We start from the raw sequence: 25,321 nt of genomic DNA, 5'->3' as shown, positions 1-25,321 counted from the left end.
CTAGCCTATGATTCAAAATTAACATGGATTAACCATGTAAACGAAATTAAAAGTGAAATCTAGCGAAGAACCAACTATGCTAGGAGTCTAACTGGCAAGAATAGTGAAACATCAATAGACAACATACCAAAAATTTACAAAACATATATTAGACCAGTAATCGACTATGCAGCTCCAACATGGATAACTGTAAGTGACAAAACAATTAAAACCAAACTACAAACAATCCAAAACACACTCCTCACAACAGCATATAGAGTTCTCAGAGCAATATCGTCTCAATTTATAGATAAATATTCAAACATACCAACCATACCAGATAGACTCCTACATAGCACAATAACGGATTTTGATAAAGATTAGATGAAATATAAATTACTATGCGAGTTAGACAGGTACCTTATACACGATGAAGAAAGTCCTAAACACCTCTCCCCGACCAACATATATTTTAAACATAAAAATAAATAAATGAATATATATATTTATAAAATAATAAAAATATAAATAAAAACTAATAAATATATATTTTTAAAAAAGGGCCATCAACAAACTAGACATCTTACTGATAGGGCAAAAGAATATCTATATATGTATACCAGTACATGGACATTGCCCTGAAAAGGGGTCGGAGTAATTCAGCCCACTTTGACCCAAAAAGCAGTAACTAACACAATCAAATACTGCATGACTACATAGGTAAAGGAAGGAGGAAGAGATCAAAGAGCACCTGATTCTTCAGGGTACATATGATACCCAAACCCCGAGAGAGAGAGAGAGAGGAGTCTACGTGTGATTGATATCGGTGAAGGGAGAACTGACTGCTTCATCTAGTGGTAGGAATTCAAACAAGTGTGAGCGTGACAAACATTTTTTTGTGTGTGTGTTTTCAGAAAGCAAAGCCAAATTGGGTTCTCTGCTGAATCCACATAATCAGTTATACCTACCAAAAATATCAATATTGTTCTTCACATAAACTAGATAAATGTTTAGGCAAAAATGATTATGTAAATAGAAATAGAGATGAGCATATTCTAGTAGTGAGACAACGAAACATATAGTTAAACCATCGGATTAAGAAAAATTAAATACATAGAAACTGAAATATTAAATAAGTAATATAAAAGTATAATTTTGTTTTACTTTTCAAATGCTTTGTAGTTAGCATGGTAGATAGTGAATCCGAGGGTCTCTGGTTGGCGTCTTGTTGGTGCAAAAACAAAATGCGTTCCGTGCTTTGGCGCTCTGTTTCATACTATTTGATCATAGTAGGTTTTGGGTGTCGTTAGTTTGCTGCCTCCCTGTTGTCTATCAATTCAAATTTAAGGATAGTTAGTGCTTAAACGTTTTGCATAAGTGTCTGAAATAACCCAAATCAAGAAAGGTTTTGTGTTTAATTTTGGTTCATTTTCTCACATCGCTTTTCTAACTTTTTCCCAAAGACAAAACGTTATGTATGAAAAATAAAATTTCTTTTGTTTAAGAGCCAATATTTAATTTCAGTTTGGTATTTCAATAACATCTTATTACAAACAGTGATAAGTATTTTCAGTTACTTTTTATTTTAAAATTAACATTTAACAAAGCTATCATCATCATCTGCCACTCAATTCCTTCAAGGAACATAGGGCCGCAAACACTGCGGTTTCTTGAACAGGTTTTTAAGGGAGTAGGTTGTTAGCCCACTGCACCTAGCCGTCCCTAATTTAGTAGTGTAAGACTAGAGGGAAGGCAGCTAGTCATCACCACCCACCGCCAACTCTTGGGCTACTCTTCTACCAACGAATAGTGGGATTGACCGTCACATTATAACGCACCCACGGCTGGGAGGGCGAGCATGTTTGGCGCGACGCCGACGCGAACTCGCGACCCTCAGATTACGAGTCGCATGTCTTAACGCGCTCGGCCATGCCGGGCCTAACAAAGCTATAACACAGGCTATTTTTAAAAAAAGTAAATCATAAAATTTGTTTATTTTACCCAGTAATGAATAATTTTAATAAATTTTTCAATACAGCCTGAGCAAGAATAGGGAGAAAACAAGTCATGATGACGAGAAATCCACTTGAAATAAATATTTTTATATATAGTAGAGACGACTGATATAGGTATTAAATGTTTTTAATTCCGATATAAGCAGGCTTTACTGTATGTGTAAACATACATGCTTTTTTTAGAGTGAGTGAAACCCTAGTGGTATTTACTTAGACGAAAGTGGGTGCATGTGCAAACGCCACCTTTGTGACACTTGGACCAATCGTTTTCGTCCACGATTGTCTAGAAATGATATGTGAACGTTTAGGCTATTCTGACTTGACATGTTGAAATTTTATTAACTTCTTACTTTTGAAGGAAGAAACCTGTGAGTTTATATATTTAAGACAGTTAAGTAATTATAGTATAACTGTGACGTTAATAATAATACTAACATTTTATATTTAAACTTAAATAATTTTTTGTGTTAAAAGCTTACATTTAACAATATACTATCAGGACAGATTTCAGATTTTAATTTATGTCATTTGATGTGCAGTCGCAGTGCATGATTTTCTTTCGACTTTTAGAGCCGGGTAAAAGTAAAATTAAACAAATTAAATTATTAATTTAGTATTATAAGTTATAACTTGATTACAGTGCAAAAACAGTTGTTGGATTTAAAAGCCTTAAGCGTATGTTACTAACAAAGTATTGTGATTCCGCTTTTTAATCAAGACTCAAGACCATTAACGACAAACCAGGATCAAAGCTGTACACAAGTACACTACGTAGGCATAATCTGCTAACCATGGTAAAAGCTGTTACATTTGCAGGTACGTCTAAGTAGAGAATCAGCAGTCTTATGAATTGTTTATAAACTTGGTGTTTATACTTTTTTTCACAAAGTGAACCGAAATTATACCTTATCTTTAATCTGTTAATTAAATATTTACATTTTCAAATCATTTTACATTTTTTCTAAGTTTTAGTGTTTTTTGCAGAATTTTTTGTAAGTTAAATTTGTAATTAAATAATTTGCTTGGTGATATATTTTGTACTATTTGAATTAGTGTATAGCTTGTTTGGGTATGTTTTAAATTAAATAAAATAGTTTGGCTATTTGTTTTTACAATGTGGTTAGAAGTTGAGATTGTATCTCTGGATGGGTGGTATGCCTGAAGATGACCTGAGAAGGTTGAAACATTGTTCTTTACTTTATTAGTAAGTGTTAATACCTGTACCAGCCATCCTTAGATACATTTTTACTTCAAGTGGGATTCTTGAACTGGAAACGTTGAAACTAAACTAGGTAAAGTACATGTTCTATGAAAGAGATTTAAATTGTTGAAGTATTTTGCCTTGTAACATAATTTTTCCACTGATAGTGTATTGATTCAAAATGTTTATAAATATTCTTGTATATTGGTGTGCATTCCTTCAGATATTTGTATTATAATCAAAGGTTCATTCATTGTAACACTTAACTATTAGTTTAATTCTTATAAAGTGTTTATATGTGTCATTTAATAAATTGTAATTTATTTTTGAAACCTAATACTGTGCCACTAGCATGAGCTGAGCTGGTATTTCCAAGATGTATTGATGTGTATTACCTTTATGCAGGTGTGTGTATAATGGAGAGAGAAGGTTCATTTGATGTAGTTGAGGTTAATATTACCTTCCATTATGTTATTAAATGTAGACTTTTAATTGCATAATATAGTGCTAAAACTAAGGTTATGTAAGTGTTCTTAGATGTCTATAAATTTATTAGTTTCTTTAGTTATTTATGGAAATTATGGGTTTGAGGGAATACATAAATATACACTAAATAATGTTGAAATTATGATGGTTATGGTTAAGTGTATGGCCTAAATTTTATATGTAAATAAGGTTTTTCTTTCTCATAATGATTGAGATAGCTCCTTTTGATGTATGTTACAGTGATAAGTTTTTGTTGTGATTATATTAGAATTTATAACTCCACTTCCTAGAATAGACTATAACACATACTACATATTATCATGAAAAAAGTATTCCATTTTCCTCATCTTCTTCATCAACAAATGTAAGAACCTTTTCCATTCATGAAACTAATGCTTGGCAATTAAACTTTGAGCCAACTTATTAGAGCACAAATGTTGGCATGGCTTGATGTGGTGAAATGTTACATCATTCCTGAATGCGTAAATTACTAGAATAACATAAATAACTAGAATTGAGTTGCAAAATGAAGTGTATGGATGTTTGTTCAAATAAAACCAAAATGTTTTAAGGGATTTAAATATACTTTTTAGTATTTTTTCATATTATGTGAATAATACAATATTATTAAATTTTCAGTTTGTACCTTCTATTAATTTTTGATATCTATTACATAGAAATGTTTTTATTTGAACTTGAGATGGTATATAGTATGTTTTTTGTTTTTTCAGTTTTTGTTGTATTTTATTGCCTGGTGGCTGTCACAAGTGCACTTTATGGAAGTAATAGTGATGTTATTGATCTAACATCTTCAAACTTCAACACTAAAGTAATTGACAGTGAGGATATATGGATTGTGGAATTTTTTGCACCATGGTAAGTGATGTGTATTGTAGAACAACATTTCTTATAATAGCTTATTTTGCTATGGTAAGCATCACTTTAGAAATTCTACTAACCTCTTTTCCTAAGAGCTGTTACCTCATATGTAACTGTTGTAGAATGTTTTGTGCATGCCACAAACTTACTGTAATTATTACAATACTTTATCCTCCATCAATAGAAAAGTGACACAACTTCCATGTATTTTGATCCCTGTGACTACTCGCATGTCATGAGAGGCTCATTCTTTCCACATCACTGCCTGTGCTCAGGTGTTTGTAGTCACTCTTTTATACTGCCCATCTTTATGTAGTGCTACATTAGGTGTCCTTATTGCACTTTTATTCCATCATTCTGATTTCAACTTCATTTCCTCCATTCACCACATTATTATGTTATACTGTTTTTAATAACATATCTAACAAATAAAAAAACATTCCAGTGCCCCAGATATTTTTTCCAACTTGCTCATTGACAACTGGAAAATACCTTTTCTGTTCATGAAATTAATGTTTAGCTGTTAAACTTTAAACCAACTTAGTAGCTTGCATGTATGTGAATGGTCTCAAGTGTCATTCCATAGCAAGGTACTACAGGGTATTTGGAAAGTCACTGTGCACTTGTATATTTATTAACAGACATGTTTCAATATAGAATACAGGAGGTAAATATGAATGGCAATTATAAACAATGTTGAAAGTGATCCCCGTTGGCATCAATACAGGCTTAGATCCTTCTTTTGTTTCTAAACACCAATATCAGTTGTTGGCTTGAAATAGACTGAATGAATGCTGTTATCGCTGCTTTCAATTTATCCATCATGTGCGGACAATCCCGATACACTGCAGATTTTGCTGCTTCCCATAGATAAGTCTGGTGAATTAAGATCTGGTGAGCGTGGGGGCCACACGACTTTGGAAATAATGCGGTCTCCAAAACATTCCTTTAATAACCTCATAGAGATGTGTGGGCAGTAGCACCATCCTGTTGAAACCATGAGTAATTGATTTCATCACTTGTCATCTGACCGATGAAGGTGTGAAGAATCTTTGAACAATAGCACTCGCTGTTTATTGTGTTCATAAAGAAAATAGGGTCAACAATTTGACGTCTAGAAATTGCATCCCACACACCAACCTTGAAATCATGTAGGGGTGTTTCATGCAATCTGTGAGGATTATTGGATGACCACAATCTTGAATTTTGTGAATCAATGTAACCCGAGAGATGGAACCATGCTTTGTCTGTGAAAAAGGTCACATCCAACACATTAGCTGTATTTACTTCGATAAATCAGTTAAACCATCTGTAATAGCGTATTCGTTTTTCATTATCAGTTGCTTCCAGTTCTTGTATCACCATTATTTTGTATGGGAAGAGTTTTCTTTCTGACAGCCTCATGAGCAGCTCCAAGACCAATATCATGCTGCTAAGCTAACTTTCGTAATGATTTTCATGGACTTTGCATTATATTGTCAGAAATATCCAAAAGTTTCTCCTCTGATAGCTTTGCTGTGCTGGTTTTCTACAGTGTTTGGCATCATCCACTGATTCTGTTTCCCGAAACTTATCAACAAGGTTACGAACTGCATTGTGATGTGGAACAGGTGTATCTGGGAATTTTTCAGCAAATTGCTGTTGCATCACATCTATGTAACTATCACCTTCTCAGAATACGTGTTCGACAAGCCATACACGTTCTTCAGTTGTTAAAACCATATTGGGATCAAAATCTGAAATATAATAAAATATGATTACAAAACTGCACAGCGACTTTCCGAACGCCCTGTATAAGCTTAGATAGTTGTGTCAAACCATGGTGCAATAAGTTAACTGATGATTTTCATACCATCAAGCATCAGGTGGGTTGTTTCCTTCTGCCTACTTCTCTGGTTTAGGTTCTTTATCATTGTTTCATTGCCTGCCTTACTTTCAAATGAATTTGGCCAGCTTTCCACCTTCAGCCTTTGATTCTGGCTCTTCTCTCCTTTAATGTTTAATGTTATAATGATTCAGTAATTTTAGCTCATGAAAGCATCTTTTTTTTCTCGGAACATGTTGATGAAGAGAGTTACTTAACCAAATGAACTTGTTGCTGAACTGTCAGTCTGAACTTTCTTCTATCTGTGTAGTTACAAAAATGAAAATGGAGAATATTATGATGTAGTTTATAGTGATGAATTTTGTTGGTAATAGGTTTACAAAATAATTTATTTCATTCACAGAAAACTAACAGTTCTGTGAGTACTAGATGTGCTCGAGCATCAGTATATCTAATGTACCTAGCATACATTAATTCCTATTTTATTTTTCTTTCAATTTTACTTTGAACTGGCTAACTGAATTGCCAGTGAAACAATGAGTGTTCATGGAGGGTTGACAATAATCTTGAGGCAGTGATTATTTTCCAATAATCTTGAGAGACTGACTGTGGTCGATGCCCACCCCCAGATCGTGTGCCCCAGTGAAAGCTGGATCAAGCAAACTGGTCCTCTTTCACTGCTCTCATGCAACTTAATCCTGACATTGTCTATAAGCTATAAATAGACAACTGTGTGGTAGCAGTAACTGACTGTATTGTAAAGCAGCTTCTTAATCTATTCCTAAAACCTCGACACGTTTTCCACTTTATCCTTGTCCATGGTGGAATCCTGCCTGCCACATAGCACGGAAAGCTCAAAAACAGGCCTGGGATATTTTCTGTAGATATCCCACACTCTTGAACTGCATCGCTTTCCAGTGGGCCCGTGAACATGCTTGGTGAGTAAGACGTCAAACCCAGAAGGAATCTTGGATTAAGTTGACAACCACCATGTCTTCCACCACCAGTTCCAAAGTCATATGGGACAAAATTTGAAAGGTCAGTGAGCAATATAATTGTCCCCCCTCTCAATCTTATTCTCTGATGGCCAGGAAGTAGCTGATACCCAGAACATTGCCAATACTCTAGATGAAAGCTATTTCTGGATATCAAACACTTCTGCTTCTTCTTCCACCTTTTTAACCATCAAGACTTGGGCAGAGCAGTCACCTCTTTCTTTTGAGCTGATTGTCTCTATGACTATAATCATCCCTTTACACTGGTGGAACTCAAACTGGCTCTTCATTGGTCTGGCAGTACATCGGTTGGACCTGATGATATACACTATGACATGCTGTGCCATCTGTCTCATGCTCCTCTTGCTATCCTTCTTGTTTTTAACCAGATCTGGCAAGAGAATGTGTTTCCTGACACTTTCAAATTACTTTCTAATTGCTTTGATGAGCTGTTTTTCTAAGACCTTAGAGAGGATGGTTAATGCAAGCCTTGTTTGGTTCCTCGTGTCAAACACCCTTTTTTATCCCACCCAGTGTGGGTTCTGATGACAAATCTCCACCATTGACGACCTGATTTGTCTTGAAACGTCATTCAGAGAAGCCTTTCTCAAATGATGTTTTGTATCAAAATACTTTGACCTTGAGAAGGTTTGATACTACATGGAAGTATGGCATTTTGCAAAATCTAACCTTATATGGGTTACATGACCATTTGCACATTTGTATTAATTTTTTAGTGTGGGTTCGACACTTTCCAGTTCATTTCTACAGGAACTTGGAATCCCTTGACTGTATTTTGAGTGTCACACTTCAGTATAAAGATTTATACTATGACTGAACAACTCCACCTTACTTTGTAACTCCCTTTTATTGTTGCAAACAGGCTCTATGTTTACAACTTTCACATCTCATGTCAGTTGCGAACATGAGGTCTATTGAGCAACAGCTAAAGACTGTCTTCAATCGTTTACTGAAGTGGACCATGACAAATAGTTTTAACTTCTCTCTCTCTCTCTCTCTAAAATCGTTTGCATGCTCTTTTGCTTCCAATGGGGTATTCACCCCAAACCTGAATTCCATATCGGTGAAGTTTTGCTTCCTATGGTTACTGAGACAAAGTTCTTGGGGCTTATCTTTGACCGTAAGTTGACCTTTATTTTACACATCAAGCAGCTATGAGTCAAATGTACAAGAGCACTGAATATCCTCCGTGTTCTCTCTTCCATCATTTGGGAAGTGGATCGATGTCTTATATTGTGCTCTTATTTGATCAAAACTAGACTATGGGCTTGCCAGGACTCTGGTCTTGAAGATGCTCGACTCTATTCTACATCAGGGACTTCGGCTGTGCACCGGGACATTCCGCACTTCCCCAGTTCAGAGCTAATACATAGTCTCATGAACCTCCTTTGCACCTCTGCCGTTTGTAACAGTCTTTGCTGTATGCTTCTAAACTTCATTCCTTACCACAGCATCCCATCTGGGGGTGCATTTTCTTTCCTCAGTGGGCCGTGCTTTTTCAGGAAAGATGATCTACCGTTGTTCCTTTTGGCCTTCATATTCAGGTGCAGTTGGATGAATTTGGCCTATCCTTGGATAACATTGCTGTATCCTTTTCATATAGAACAGGTATTTTTGGGTATTTCAGATTTCTCGGATACCTGGGTTTAGGCCACTCTCCAGCAATCATTCAATGTTTCATTGGTTTTCTGGCTCACTTTTCCACAGGTACCTCTGTTTGCTAACCTTCCAGCAGGAACCTTTCTTGATAGAGTGTGGCAGTTGCTTTTCTCCATTCTTCAGATGTCTTGCCTAAACTGGTTGATAGAACATACAACTTCAATTGTGGCTTTCACTCAATAACTTTTTCAGGTGGGAGTTTTCATCATTTCCTATGCAGAGTGGTCTTGATCCTTTCCCTTGCATCTTTGTACCATGTTTATTTTGGTGTCTAAGGCACCTCTATCTCCTTTTCTATCTGCAGTCAGACTAATGTTGTTAGTTGCTTTATGACTTCCATATAAAGATTAGTAATGACTGAAATATGTTTTATATTTCCAACAATCACAGGTTTACTCATTTTTACAAATTTAAACAAGATGGCAGCAACAACTTTTTCCAGTATTATCTAGTTTTGGCATCAGTATTTTTAAAATATTAATTTAGCCAGTTTGGTAATAAATAGTCCCTATGGACTAACTCTATGTCCATCTGGTTAATCTGCTATATAAATGTTATCTAAGAAATGTTATTAAATCAATTACCTACTGGGTCATCTTCTCATATTGTAAAGGGAAGATCACATATTTGAATTGAAAACATTGTAGAGAACTTTTATTGAATTTCATTTTTTTTTTTGTAAGTTGTAGCATAACAAGCAATTATTTGCACTGAATTGTGTTGTTTAGTGAAGTTTAAATAAAATTTGGAAAAAATAAAATTCAAAAATGTTTGAAACTATAAATGTTCCTTAAGAAATACTTAGAAATTATTTTTTGGTACTTATTACTTAAAACCACAAGGAGAGCATGTAATTAAAAAATTAAAAAGATACAAAATTTGTATTGTGTACAATAAGTTTTTAAAGATTTTAAAATAATGTACTATAACACAAAATGTAGGAAGTTCAAATCTGGAACAAATATAAATATAGTAATCATATCTTGTAAATACTGTTTTCTAATGTAATTTTCCAAGATGTTAAAGATCATAATGCAAAAAAAAAAAAAAAAAAACTAAATTTGTTGAAAGTAACAAGCTTTATTTTTCTTGTACTATGTGCATTTATGAAAGTTTTTTCTGAAGTTTCAAACAATTTCATCCTCTAGTTTTATTGATAAAACAAAATATGGCAAAACTGTTATTGGCTAAGCAGAAAGTTAGTTTGGATTAATGGATTAACTTTACTGAATACCTAAGTTGTATCTATCATTAATGTTACTGATTTTTGTTTCACATTTTTGTTCAGGAACATTATCTAATATGTATAAATATTTTCTCACAGGTGTGGTCATTGTAAGTCTTTTGCACCAGAATATTCTAAAGCTGCCACTGCATTAAAGGTAAGGAAGTAAGAAAACTGAACACAAAGAATAATAATGTTTTTTGTAAGTTTTGGAAAAACACTTGAATGAGTAGTGATAGTGAAACATAAAAGAAACTAGAGTACAGCATTATTATTGACATCAGCACAAGTATATATGTAAAAATATGAAATAACTACAAAGCAATGCCTCACAGTGCTTGAATGCAAAATCCTCTGCTCAATCTAGTATACTCAAACCAGCACTCTACCATTTATCTTTCAGTATGGATTCCTGTATGTGGTGAGCAGACCTTCCAGAGAAGGTGCTGTACTTTAATTTTACCTCTTTTGGGATCTCTATCTACCCGCGTGTTTGCCATATTTGAAAACCCATGAAGGGGAGGAGAGAATCCTAGTGGATGAGGGACCTACCCAGACACTATTATGGTCTTGAATTCCTACAGAAGGGCAGCCTTGAGGTAACTCCACAGGGTCATTTGGCTGGTCCAGTTGGGCTAGGTGGAACCAAGTACCAGTGTTGGACATTCTCAGCACATGTTGTGGACATTGTGTCTGATGTTGGCATTTTGGGTATAGTGCTTATGAAACCCTGATGTTGCTGCAGTGTCTTTGTTTGGCATTATAGTGCATCCCCTCATAGGTCTCCATCATGAGTGGGGTCAGTGGGCACTGAAATGTTCTTCCTTTATTATGGATTTTCAACTAAAAATAAAATAATGAAAAAATCAGACCATAAATAAATTGACTACATCTTGAAGATTCTGAGCAGCAATTTTCAACATCTGTAACATCTGTGCCTCATTTTTGTGTATTACATTCTCTTTCAGATAATTCTTTAAGGCAAATGTCTCCCTTTTTTATTCAGAAGAGACTAGAGGGGCTTACTGGCTCTAAGTTAGTCAAAGAGCTATTTTCTGAGGACATCTTGGAAACATCCACTCCAAAAGAGAATAAACTCCTCTTTTCATTCAAAAGCCATTGGGGATGTACCCATTGAGGCTACTCCCCATGCTACTTTGAATTCATCATGAGAAGTTATTGTTGAGAGGGATTTATCAAACATCCCCAAGTTGGAGATCTTTGCTGGTTTGTCCACCCAAGGAGTTTCTGCAATGAGGCACATCTCCACTTGCAAAGATGTAATTATGATGCTGTCCAATATCTTAATTTTGACAATTGCATCACCATGTCCACCTGCCATCTAAATTGCAAGGTATGGTCATATATTCCAAACCATCTTGGATGATTCTAATGTCAGTGGTTCAGCCATTCAAAGACATCATGTTGTGGTTCCTTGACATGTGCTTGTTGTGGTGGCAGGGACCATGATGCCTATGAATGTGAAATGGACCCTAATTGTGGTAATTGTAGTACCTCTCGCCCCTCTTACTTTTGCTCTTGCCCTAGGTGGGTAAAGGAAAAAGAAGTACAGCATTTGAAAATGGTTCACATAATCTTACACAGATGCTTGAAAGTTACTGTTCACCACTCTATCTCAGACATATGCTACTGCACTCTTTTCCACCGTTACAGTTAACACTTATCTCTGTCATCACCATTCCTTCAAGTGGCTCCCTGGGTCAACTTCCTTTGGCTTCAGCTTCTGGCATTTCCTCGGGTCCTTCTACTTCAGCCTGAGATGCAGAACAGTTATTTGTTCACACCCTCAGTTCCTGGAATCTTCATCTACTGACAGAGACATGCCCCTTTGATCAAGGGCAGGGTCCATGGAGGTCAATAGACTTAATAAAAGAGAAAAAACATAGTTGAAAACAAAAGGGCTCTCCTTCACATCAGTAAAAATGGCCACTTCAGTACAGTGGAACTGTTGAGTTTTCTATTCTAATTTGGATGACATCAAAGCACTTATTGATTCTTACCATCTTGTGTCTTTCCATACAGGAAACATTTCTGAAACCTGCAAATACAGTCATCTTTTGGTAGTTTTCTTTGTATAGAAATGACAGGTTCTATAACAGACAGGTGCATGGAGGGATGGCACTGCTTGTTGATCAGCATGTGCCTGCCCCACCTTTGCCATTTGATATAGCCTTGGAGGCAGTAGCCATCTGTGTTTCCTTGGGTTGTATCATTACTGTTTGTTCTATCTGTCTCCTGAGGAAACCTATGATCAGTCAGATCTTGATGCTCTCATTTAACAGTTGCCACCTCCCTTTTTTATTGTGGGGGATATTAATGGCCATAATCCCCTATGGGGTGTGGTGCTGATATTGATGACAGGTGTTGTTCTGTGTTGTATATGCTTTTGGATGGTAATCTTTCTCCCTTCCATACTGGTACTTTTACCTATTTTCATGCACCTAGTTGGTCTTGCTGCTATTGAACTATCTTGCTTCCTTTTACTTTTTACTCATTTCTCTTGAGGTGGTTGACAGTGACCCACAGGGTAGTAATCATTTTCCACTCTTATTGAGGGAGATTGGCTGTGGTCATTGCCACCTGATCCATGTGCCATGGTGGAAGCTGTACCAGGCCAGCTGGCCCTCTTTCACTGCTTTCTTGGAACATGATATTGCCATTGTCTGTAAACCATCTAGACTGTGTGGCAGCAGTAACTGGTTATATTGTCCAAGCATCTGCTCAATCAGTCCCTAAAACTTCAACATATTTTCCATGGTATACTTATCCATGATTGAATCCTGCCTGCTACATGGCATGGAAGGCTCAAAAAACAGACCTGGAATAGTTTTCAAAGATATCCCACACTTTTAAACCAGATCACTTTCCAGCAGACCCATGCACATGCTCAGCAGGCGAGATGTAAAAGCCAGAAGGAAATTTGGATTACGTTGACAACTAGCATCTCTTCTACCACCAGTTTCAAAGAATCGCTTCATGTTAGTTCTCACCCTGTTCTTGTCGGTATTCAAAATCGACTGGCTTGTTTCTCTTTATCATCTATTTCTATCCAGTTCTAGACACTGGGCCACATAAGTATTTAAAGGAATGAGCTTGCTGACACCACAGCTGTCCTTCTCATCAGCATTCCTGTTTTCTCAGTTTCCCTAGACAAAAATAAATCAAGATTTTACCCTATCCTTCAAGACTAGTTTAGCCTAAGAATGCGTGTGGGGGTGAAGAGAAACAAAATTTTCTGACTGCCCCTGATTTGTCACTTGGGTTTTTGCCTCCTTAGAAGTTTAAAAACCAAAACTTCTACCATGTTAATATGAATGACGCTACAGCTGTTTGCTGTGGTGCTAATGTGACCATGCCTGTCCTATACATGGATTATGGTCCTGTGTTCAAGGCTTGGCTCCACACCAGTTAGTAGTTGACTTGGAATGAGTAATATGATAAGCTTTTCTAAATAAAACCTTCTGTTGATCTTTAGTTGTCTTGTTTCCATAAGGACCAGAAGGAGGAGGTTGTCCAAGCTAGGCTATGCATTGGTCAGTTTTTTAACTCTTCATTTTCTTTTATCTGGAACTGATGCACCAGTGTTTGGTTTATGTGACACTGAAGTCACAATAGCTTACATTTTACTGTTGTGACATCATTGCTACTATGAGCAACAGCATCATTTTAGATGCATTTTTGTCATGGATTCATCCTTGACATTGAACAATGTCACTGGTGATGGTGACACTGTCCATCTAAGTTGTGTTTTTAAATTTTTAAGGGTCATTGGCCTTTTAACTCTAAGTTGTTTAATTCAAAAATTGATCTTTGTTTTGTTTCAACATATTCCTTTTTGTGTTTTAATAATTTTACTTATTTTTAATTTTTTACTGTTTGTATGATGCAAGATAGCCTAGTTGCTTTGTGCAACTAAATGTCAAATAATCAAACAACCTCTACCTTTTAAACTACCTGGATTTAAACTCCCAAGAAGACAAATTTTCAACCCAGTTCAATACTCAGTGTGCAGTTTAAGTGGACCCAGTGAAATTTGTTTTTATTAGTATATATACATAATTTTGGCTAGATGAAAAGGTTTGTTAGTAATAGAATTTTAAAACAAAGGTTTTTGTTTCAATAAATTGTTATGGGCTGTTACTGGATATGAATTTCAATTCATATATATTGTTTTTAGGGAGTAGTTAAGGTGGGAGCTGTAGATGCTGATCAACAAAAATCACTAAGTGGAGAATATGGTGTTAAAGGTTTTCCTACAGTAAAGATTTTTGGTGCTAATAAAAGGAGTCCACAAGACTACAGTGGTGCCCGAACTGCTCAGGGATTGGTTGATGCTGCATTTCGAGAACTTAGGAAAAATGTAGATGCAAAACTTGGTGGGAAAAAATTTGGAGGTAGTAGTGGAGGTGGTAAACGAAATGTAAGTACCTTTCGTTGTGATGAATAAACAGAATAATAATAAAAAAAAATCATGAATAATCTAACTGCACGAATTTTGTCTTGAAATAAAATCTGTTATGATTTCTTGTAATTCCTAATACTGTGATTTTGTTTTTGTATTTTTATCAGTGCATGGTAATACCACATATTGGTTTAAAACTGGTTGACTTATTAATGTTTGTTGTTACATCTCAGTAGATTTTTCTAAGCAGTTGTTAATCATAGACAATATAGTTTGGTTTATTTAAATATGATTCCTGTATAAATATTACTAGTGACTGACATCTAATGTTTTATATTTTAGTAATTGCAGATTTTGTAATTACTATTCAAATTTTAAATGCCACCAACAGAATTTCTCAGTATCACCTATACTGAAGTTAGCATTAATGTTTCCAAAATATTAATTAGTCAATACAGTAATAAGTTAAATTAATGATTACAAATGTTCTCTTGAGTATACTTATCTTAATTGCTTAACCACAACCCTCTTTATTTTATCCTTCCTTCTGATAATCTTTTCCCCATCCATTGGCCCTAGTTGCTGCCTTTCACTAGGCCTGGCCTAATACTTATAATAATGTTCACATACTTCACTTCAGTCCTTTACCTTGTGTCCTAGTCTTGACTTTGACATTGTTTGTGGTACCCCTCTGGTTAGCCTACTTTTGGTTCTCTTCTGTGCCCCTTAACAACCCAACACTCTTTTTCCTTACTTATAAACACAATTGCTTTAATAGATCTCATCTATTTTCTATCACAGGATCTTTCCTTCTACCTTCTTGTTTGGATTAGTCAAATCTCTTGCCCATTGAATCAGACTTTTCCTACCTGGTAATTCTTTCCCTTCCTTGTCCAATTGTCATCCTGCCTGATCCTTCTACCATGTTGGGAGTGTGGCTTTTAATGTTGGTCCATCTATCATGAAATTGATAACTGGTAACTTTTACTACTTTATTTTGTACATATACTTGTTTATTATTTATGGTTGCCAGCATACAGATTTTTATGCCAGAGACATAGTGTTTCCTTCCCATTATCCTTATTTTTCCAAGCTTGGTCCTTTCTTATAGATGCCTTTTTCTGTTTTCTTCTTCTATGGTTGTTTGGATCAAAAGAGACTTGTTCCTTCTTCATGTTAGTCCTTTCTACCTAGCTTATACCTCTCACTTCTGAAGTTTGTCATTCACTGTGTCAACTAGGATTCTTCTTCTTCTAGGGGTAAATCTTCTACTGCCAGATTCTTTGATTAGTGTACTTGAGGTTGTTATTCACAGATAGTTTGCATTTCATCCCATTAGATCTGTTACCTCGCATAACTTTACTGCCATCTGGCTGTCTTGTCTCCTGGAAGTCACTGTCTGACACCATTTACCATCTTGTAACCTACTGATCGTGTTTTGCACAAATGAGTACATTCCCCTTTGGTTTATTATGTTTACTTGCAGGACCTTGGTGGTGCTTCCCAAGGTACATTTATTTCTCAAAATCCCACATTGAGCCAGAACAATGAAAAACACTCATATTATTGGCTCTAGCTCCATATTTGCCCACTGTTTAGATGGGATATTCTACAAGAACAGTTTAGGTATCCTTATGGTATACTATTTGTCTACTATTCAATTCAAACTATACCTATTTCATGGACTATCATGGAAAAAGCCAGCCCAGGGGTGCTCCACCTGCTTCCCTGACTCCTCAAAATAGGTTTCTGTGGTCATGTTTTGGATTATCTCTAGTAAAAGACATTTCCAACTGAAACTGGACCAGTAGGGATCTGAGTATTTTCTACAGATTTCTCCACCACAAATTCCTCTTACCTTTCTTTTAAGTGGAACAAGGGAGATTCTTACCACTTACCAATTCCTAGCTGCTGGGGTGGTGGACCATAAAGAACTGTAACCTATTGGGACTTAACTGCTGAGGCTAGAAGAAAATGTACTTATCAGTAAAGAAGTGGTGATACTGATGGTGTAGTGCAAGTCATCCTTCATATAATTATACCACAACATACAAGAAGCACTTCATACTATACTGTGCTCTCCTCCTGTGATCATGTTTGTTCATTAGAGTTGAGGTAAGCACATGTACATGTGCCCTCATTCTGCAGCTGGTGTTCTTCTACAAGTGCTTATAGATTTGAGACAGGTAGCACAATTAGTTTGTTAATCTGCAGCAATTGTTGGTCCAATAAGTATGATAGTAGAGCCACTGTATAGTCTGAATGCATACCAACCATATTTACACATTGGTTATTTGACTTCTTGTATGAAATTACCTAAACAGTTATGTTCTTATTCCACCCATATGTGTGATACATAGGGCTCATTTGCCTCTTCCTCCCTTCTACTTTGGAAGAAGAATGTACCCTGAAAGAGATGTAGTCTCCCATGAATATGCCCTATAGAACTCCTTCCATCTAGACACATACTTCATGGGTTTCCTTCAGGAACTTTCTTTATAAATCACATCTAGGTATATTTTGCTCTGTTCCTTCTGCTTTATAAATATGGATTTTAACTGTGTGAGGGGTGTATATTATCTTGGAAAGTAATAATTTCCTTATCTGAAAATGGATTTCCTGTAGATATTCCCTTCCTTTCACTCTTCCACTTCACTTTCAGTGCAACTAAGTTTGTGTTTCTTGCATTGTTGAATGAAGGCCATAGAGTGCAAGAGCATTGAGGGAGCTAGAGGGCTTTTTATGCAAAATAATGTCATTTTACAGTAGTGCAAATTAAGAGAGAGCTCTTGTGTTTAGTTGGGCATTACATAAAGGCTTGTTGTATGCAAATCTCTGACAGACACATGGAAATTATAGATTTCTGTCTAAAAGGTGAGTATTTATCAGAAATGTTTTCAGATAAGGAAAATGTTAACAATAATAAAATATAAACTTATATTAGCTTAACTTTTTTGCATTTATTTTTATGAATATGAGTAAATGAAAGCATTTTCACAACAGGCAGACCCAAAGGATGTTGTTGAATTAACAGATTCAAACTTTGATGAGACTGTTATGGAAAGTGAAGACATGTGGTTAGTTGAGTTTTATGCCCCTTGGTGTGGACACTGCAAAAACTTAGCCCCTCATTGGGCAGAAGCTGCTACAGAACTCAAGGGTAAAGTTAAACTAGGAGCTGTTGATGCCACTGTACACACCATTCTTGCTAACAAATATGGAGTAAGTTGTAATATTTTCAAATCTGTGAACAAATAGTGACCCAATATGCTGATAATGCAAATATTTATTTAGACCATTTGATGTACTTTAGATTCTCAGCACATTATATATTTTGAGTGATAACTGTTCTAAGCATTAAAAAGTTTATCAATGGAATTAGTGTAAATTTTAATTCAGTGACATATCTTTTTGTAGAACGTTAAGTTTTACTCAAATTATATTCACTGTTTTTTTTCATGTATGGTGTGGATTTTATAACACATCAGTACTGTCATTTGTAGTTCTTTGTTTGTCTGAAAATTGTTTTGAAAGAATAAATCTTAGTATAACTTTAGTGAAAATTAGTTTTCAAAATTTTAGATCCAAGGATTTCCAACTATCAAGTATTTTCCAGCTGGAGCAAAAGATGATGCTGAAGAATATGATGGAGGTCGTACAGCATCAGACATTATTAACTGGGCATTAGAAAAATTTGCAGAAAATGCCCCTCCTCCAGAAGTTAAAGAGGTTTGTATTCATTGGTCAAATAAGCTATAAAATAAAATTTTTGTATATAGTATGAATGTAACTGATGCTATTTTTATAAAATTTCATAATTTTTAACCCTTTTGGTGTGTACTGATGTATTTTGCATCAGCTTAACTGGAGAAGGATTTTTATGCAACAAACATACTGTAATTCTGACTGTTCCTCCCCAAACCTGGTAAGATTTTTGTTAAAGTTTATTATAAGTATTTTTTACACAAAGAATTACATTATTTCAATTACATCTTTCTAATAAATGTTATTCAACTATATTACTTATTTACATTCTTACTGAATAGTTTTGAGTGCAAGGTGATTTTCATTATAAGTATAAAAATATCTTTTGTCATCTTATAGTTTTCATATTTCATTTGTATAATCCCTGGAACTTCCTAAATGAATATCAGAAGTTTTTCATTTTTTTTAACGTAAATATTTATTTTTTCATTCTCTACTATATCACTAATTTTAGCTATTATCATTGATATGCAATGAAATAGTTAAAATTGGGAAGTAGAAAAAAGTATATATCTTCTAGTTTTTGTGGAATATCTGTAAAGGTGTTCTTTTGGTCATTTGTAATTTCAGGTATCTTTCATGTTAATTTTGAATGTTTTATTTTCCTTTCTTTTTAATTATTATTCTTGACAAGTCAACAGTGCCCTTGAGGCATATTGCAGTATCTCTGTGGCAGAGATGTCCAACCTTGTGGCAAACTTTTCATGTACCAGATATTATAAGCCTTGATAACTGAGATGAAGTATGATATAAATTTATAAAGTTCTTAAGATTGATTTTAAAACATAAATAGTACACAATCAACTAAAATATAAATAAGACATAATTCAGTTTTATTTACCTCTATAACATTTAGGTAAGAAACAACCATAAGTACTGTAGTTGGTCATGCAGCCAACAGTACTACAGACAGTTATGTGTACTTGGTGATGAAAACTGCATGCCAGTCTCAAAATAACTAGTGTTAGATTACAGTGAAAAATGAGCTCTTTCTCATAAATGCATACAAACAAATGGAACTCCTATGTGTGTTATAAAGCTCTATATGAAGGTTGGTGTAGTGTACTAATCAGGGGTTCAGTGTTATAAAGCTCTATATGAAGGTTGGTGTAGTGTACTAATCAGGGGTTCAGTGTTATAAAGCTCTATATGAAGGTTGGTGTAGTGTACTAATCAGGGGTTCAGTGTTATAAAGCTCTAACAAATATGAAGGATGGTGTAGTGTACTAGTCAGGGGTTGACAGAATTTATTAGCTTCAACTGCATTCATTCAGAAAATTTTGAAATGTACATATCAATATGTTAAGTAAATGTCTTGTAGTCTTGAAATACATCTATGTAACTTTGTATTATTGAAGATAGTGCCAAAATAGTGTTTTCTTAATGTGAGTTATGTGACAATGTCTGAACTTTTAAAGGTTTCTTTTGAAGTAAAGAATCTAAAATTTGGATAACATAAAAACTCAGTCATAACATACATCATAATGTTAATTTGATTCACCTACATTAATAGTAAGAGTGTTTAAATTTTGAGTGTCATACAGTGACTTGCAAAGAAAAGTGTTTGAAAGGTATCCACTGCAGAAGGGTTAACAGAAACTGAATGTATATGGGGTAGGTTTGATGGACTGACCCCTTATTGGAGAAGGAATGGTGACTAAATTCAAGCATACTATGTGTTCTACTGTTATGAAGTCAGCTTGATCCTAAAAAACTGAATTACAACAAAGGAAAAACAAAATAAAAAATTGTGGAACTCTTAGTTGTCTGATTTTTGATTTGCTGTTTTGGGATAGTGGTAAATTTTACAAATAGCACCATATATTTGTGGTGAAAGTTCTCATTGAGTGAATATGTTAATTTAATAATTGTACCATAATTTTAGATTAAATTTTAGAATTGAAGAGGTATACAGTACATGAACAAAGTATTTGTTTGGTCCTTTTGTTCTTCAGAAGTATTAAGTATAAATAGTAATCAGATGTGCATGGGGTCAGCCTACTGGACATACCCTGTAATGAAGAAGGAGTGTTGACTATAATTCAAAATATAAGATGTGTGTCTACATGAAATGTAGCAAGTTTTCAGTAAAACATACAAGCCAAAAAAATTAATTTGTTACAAAATGTATTTGTACTCAGGTGTGTGAATTGACAACATCAGTTTGATTTGAGCTCTAAAGAGTCAGTGTGTAAAGTAGTGGTCATGAGAAGAATAAAATTTTGTCCATTGTACAGTTTACATACTGTACTTACATAAACTCTAGGGACTCTGAAATGTAAATGTACAGGTCTCCCATGAATTGATGATTTGTATATGTATGTTAAAATTGTATTAATCATGTGAGATTTTGCAGTGGAGGAAGAGTGGTGATTGGTTAAGATTTAAATTTGTTATTAAGCAAGTTGTAAACTTGTAGTATTTTGTTTTGGTCATTTGTCACTTTTTTATTGATATAGCTGATTTGTTATATGTTGAAACTACAGTTTTAGCTGTTTGTGAGACTTATGAATAGTATGCTTATTTTTGGACTTTCTTCAATTTCAGCTCACTGATGGCAGTATCCTAAAAAATGTTTGTGAAAATTCCCAGTTATGCATCATCAGTGTTCTTCCCCAATTACTTGATTGTCAGTCTGAGTGTCGAAATAATTACATAAGTATCCTTAAAAAATTAGGTGAAAAATATAAAAGAAACCAGTGGGGCTGGTTATGGACAGAAGCTCTTTCTCAGGAAGAATTAGAAGATTCTCTGGGTATGGGAGGATTTGGCTACCCAGTAAGAGTTTTTTTTAACTTCATTATATTAAACAACCAAAAGTAGTTCAATTAGAGAATGTAGTGTATTTGAACTCCATGATATATTATCTATTCCTACCTATCTGTATATTTTTAGAAGAAAATTCATCATGCTAATAATGAAATTATCACAAAAATTTGGAGAAAATAGGTTTCTTTTCCTTGAATAACAAAAACTTTCACTTGATCTTTTATTAATATTTTTCTTTCAATGCTCAAACTTTCTGCACTAGACTGTAGGCTAGACAGAAAACAAATGTAAACCTTTTTACGTAATGTTGATCAATAAATTTGACAGTTGAGAATTGGTAAGTTTCTACAACCCATAAAAAGATGTATATACTATATTTTCATAAATAATGTAATTTTTTCTTATTTTTAGGCTATGGCTGTTATGAATGTTCGCAAGATGAAATATTCTCCTCTACGAGGACCATTCAGTTATGATGGAATCAATGAATTTTTAAGGTAAAGAGTTGTTAAGTCAAACACTTAAGCAGCACAATACTCTGCAATGTTTTAAAAATAACTGTTTTTTGTTTATTTTAATTTTTAGGTAATTTGTTTAATTTTTTAAGTTTTGCTACTAGGCTGCTTATTATGCAACTGTGTTTATTTTTCAGAAATTTAAGTTGATGTTTATCAGCTTAAAAATGACAAAATAAAACAACTGTTTCATTAGTAATTGCATCAAATTATGAATTGTAATAAAAAATGTTTGAAAATTGTGTGTATTTTTCAAAAATGTTAATTATTAATATTAAACTCTTCCGTATGTATGTCATGTACACGAATATGAAATCTTCACCTTGACAAGGTCATGAAAATCAGTAAGCTTAAGTTTGAGATGTACGTCATATTGATTTCTCAATATTGACTGCTTACAGGGCTTTAGCTGTAGGGCGAGGATCAAGCTTGCCCATCAAAGGGGCAAATTTACCAAAAATAAAAGAAGTAAAACCGTGGGATGGCAAGGATGGAGAGGTAAGGTAGATTGTAATTGCTTTTCTTTTTACAAATGTAGTGCAAAATGTTATGAAAATCATTTTCAAGATCACATAGCCTTGAAATACATTTTTGAAATGGTATCTACTTGTTTTTTAAATAGCTTCCACCAGAAGAAGACATTGACCTAAGTGATGTGGTTTTAGATGATGAACCAAGTGAGCATGAAGAACTTTGATTGCATTTATATTTAAAATATTACATCATTTCCAATAAGAACAGTTTTTTATGATGTGATGATGTTCAAATTTAAGGTTGAGAAAGCAGTGTTTCCATTGTAAGTTTGATTTTTTTTTCTGTGCAGATTTATTGAACAATTTTCAATAAAAAAATTTTTTTAAAGATAGTTTTTTGCTAAGGGTGGTCATATTTTCTGTGCAGTAGAATTTTCTTCACCTGTACAAGAGATGCATAAAGTTAATCAAAGAAAATGTTATTTTCATAAGGAAGTAATTTTCCCTAAATAATTAGATATTTAACTGAAGCATACAACAACAGTTTTATAAGCATTGAGTCGTCAGTTTTGTTAATATTTCTAAGTCAGTCTAGTAGATCAATTTTGAAAAATGTTATTCCTCATTAAAATATGTTTATGTATTTGTTCCTTTCTAGCATGTTTAGATCTTCTGAGACTAGAATATGATTTAAAAATATTTTGTTGGTCAGAACAGTGAGCATTAAAAAGTGATTTTCTGTTCAGATAGTTTTTTTAGTTTGTTTTTATTATAAAACTGTTATGATTTGCAAGAAAATAGTTTCAAGTAAACCAACTGAAGGAAGCGTACATTAATTTCAACAAACAGTTCATACATTTTTCATGCATAGAAGTTGAATATTAGGATTTGAAAAAGTTTCATACTCAATCTAGGTCATTGTCTGCTTCAAATTTCACTTTGTAGGAAGTAGATATGTGAGATAAGCTACTACTACCACCCACTAACACTCATATTCCATAAGTAGATTTTAAAAAAATACACCTTATTATTAGTATTACTGTATACATAAGAACATGTAATCATATTTAAAACTAAAGCAATGAAACTAATTTGACATAGCAAACTGTATGTATAGCTGAAATGTATTTTCAGATTGGTTTATGTAACCAAACTTTACATTAAACTCAAAGATGTTACACTAAAATCTAAACATTCGTCACTTGTTTACAAGTTTGTCTCTTCTAAAGAATGTGGGTCCACCAGTAACACATAAAAGAACACTGACCATGAAAATTTTATAATTCTTCTAATGTGGCATCTCATGGTAAAACAGCTTTTTCATTGCTCTCCTGAAGTTGATTCATTTTGAAGATAGTATTACCTAAAATAAATAACTGAATAACAAAGTCTGCAAGTTGCTTGCCCAAATATTGAAAGAAACCAAGATTTGTTGTTTTGTTATGATTTAAATGGTTCAACAACTCATGCCAACTTGGTTAGTAGTATTTAAATAATACTTTTCATTAATCTAGTTTTGAAACATTATAAGGATTGGATTTCAGAATGTATTTCTTACATATACATAAAAAGACAGATAACAGTATGGATTCTAGCAAAAGAATTTCTATATGAAAAAACTTGGTTATAAATTTTAAAATGTTGAAAGAAGTTTTATTTTTCTTGTCTTTGTAAGTTAGAAAATTGTTCAATACAGTAACAAACGTTGTAGTACAAAAATAACAAACCTGTATTGTGTTGGAGCTCAAGTGTTTTTTAATATGTAAAATATTACAGATATTAAAGGACATACCTTATTTAATTTTAATTGCTAAATTTTCCATATAACTGCACTTTTTGTAAGTAATTAGTTAAATACATTCCACTGAGTTTATGAAACAATATATTTTATTTGAATTGTTTACAAACTGAAAAGTTTTTGTAAAAAGTTGGGTTTCATGCATTTATTATTTTGTGCTGTATAGTTCTCATCAAAACTAAAATTATTTTACAAATGGAAGTCATGTTAAGGAAAATTAATAGTAATGTAAAGCTGTTTTGGTTAAATAACCAAAATTATTTACAGTAATTAACTATGAAAATGTTTATCTCCTTATTACTGTCACTTTGTTTGAAAGAATAAAAATTATTTAATTCAACTGAGTAGTATACTACAGGTTGTTTTTTTTAATTTCATGTACTATTTGTATTACTAGTGAAATAACTTGTATGGTCAGTAGAATGTCTGGAAATATACCTTTAAATTTTATTTCTTGTATTGTTTCTGTGGTGACATTCAAATTAAATCATAAAGGCTAAAAAGTATATTGATTTTTAAACTGATCTTTATCTTCTAATAACTTTTATATAGTTAAGCAATTCTTATGTTAAGAGTTGCAGTATGTATTTCTAATATAAATCAGTTAATAAAATTGTTATTTAATTGTAGGAATAATGTACAATTGTTGAGACAGTGATGTCTTCAGTGCCTTTTTACTTGTAAATTTTTAAAATCTGGACTTTTCAATTTATCAATACACTTTTTGGCATAACAAGTAAAATTTTATTTCAAAGCTAAATTCTAGGATGAATAAATGATATTATCTGTAAGATGTCTTGAAAAAAAATATCTGCTAGAAATTACATTACCAATGAGTTGCAGCTAAATTCAGGACCAAGGAAATGAAATATACTGGTTGCAAAGTATGTAATGCTAAAATTAATGTTTTAGACATCAGTGTTTAATACAACTGTTAGCATTAAACAAATGTAATCAAATCTGGCAAATAAAAATAATTTAGGTTTAGATCTGAAAAAAAAATTCAAACATACAAGTCATTATTATAATTATGGAAATTAAGTGAAGTAAACACTAAAATGGTTTATTTTTAAATGTACAGTAGACTCTCTGTCAGAGACCCCTCCTCTGTAGCAGGGAAATGTTAGTTCTAGCAATTTTCCTATCTTTGGCATTATACAAATTTCCCAAGGCTATTTGGTCCCCTATTCCATATTACAACCACTGAAATCAGTCTTAAGGCCATTGTTGATTCTTTGTTGCAATTGCCTTCCATCTTTTTTTACTTTTATAATAAACATTAAAAGGTGTGGC

General features: G+C 33.7%; 1 protein-coding gene across 1 annotated transcript; it reads left to right on the top strand.

Moving 5' to 3' along the window:
• Positions 1 to 2,175: 2,175 nt before the first annotated feature.
• CaBP1 (Protein disulfide-isomerase A6 homolog CaBP1) lies at positions 2,176 to 24,661 on the top strand. Its single transcript, XM_076505685.1, has 11 exons — positions 2,176 to 2,362; positions 2,713 to 2,810; positions 4,413 to 4,557; positions 10,385 to 10,442; positions 14,484 to 14,726; positions 17,712 to 17,930; positions 18,291 to 18,437; positions 21,021 to 21,251; positions 21,654 to 21,739; positions 22,159 to 22,255; positions 22,380 to 24,661. Exons 2-11 carry the CDS (start codon positions 2,786 to 2,788, stop codon positions 22,452 to 22,454), a joined length of 1,326 nt encoding a protein of 441 aa, XP_076361800.1. The 5' UTR covers positions 2,176 to 2,362; positions 2,713 to 2,785; the 3' UTR covers positions 22,455 to 24,661.
• Positions 24,662 to 25,321: the final 660 nt, after the last annotated feature.

The sequence above is a fragment of the Tachypleus tridentatus genome, chromosome 6 (assembly GCF_004210375.1).
Source record: "Tachypleus tridentatus isolate NWPU-2018 chromosome 6, ASM421037v1, whole genome shotgun sequence".
NCBI classification, from domain to species: Eukaryota; Metazoa; Arthropoda; class Merostomata; order Xiphosura; family Limulidae; genus Tachypleus; species Tachypleus tridentatus.
This window is presented reverse-complemented; position numbering and strand designations above follow the sequence as displayed.

Coding starts and splice junctions, on each gene's coding strand:
- CaBP1 (XM_076505685.1), top strand. CDS start 2,786: ATGGTAAAAGCTGTTACATTTGCAG. Junction 2,811..4,412: donor AAAAGCTGTTACATTTGCAG/GTACGTCTAAGT, acceptor TTGTTTTTTCAG/TTTTTGTTGTATTTTATTGC. Junction 4,558..10,384: donor GTGGAATTTTTTGCACCATG/GTAAGTGATGTG, acceptor ATTTTCTCACAG/GTGTGGTCATTGTAAGTCTT.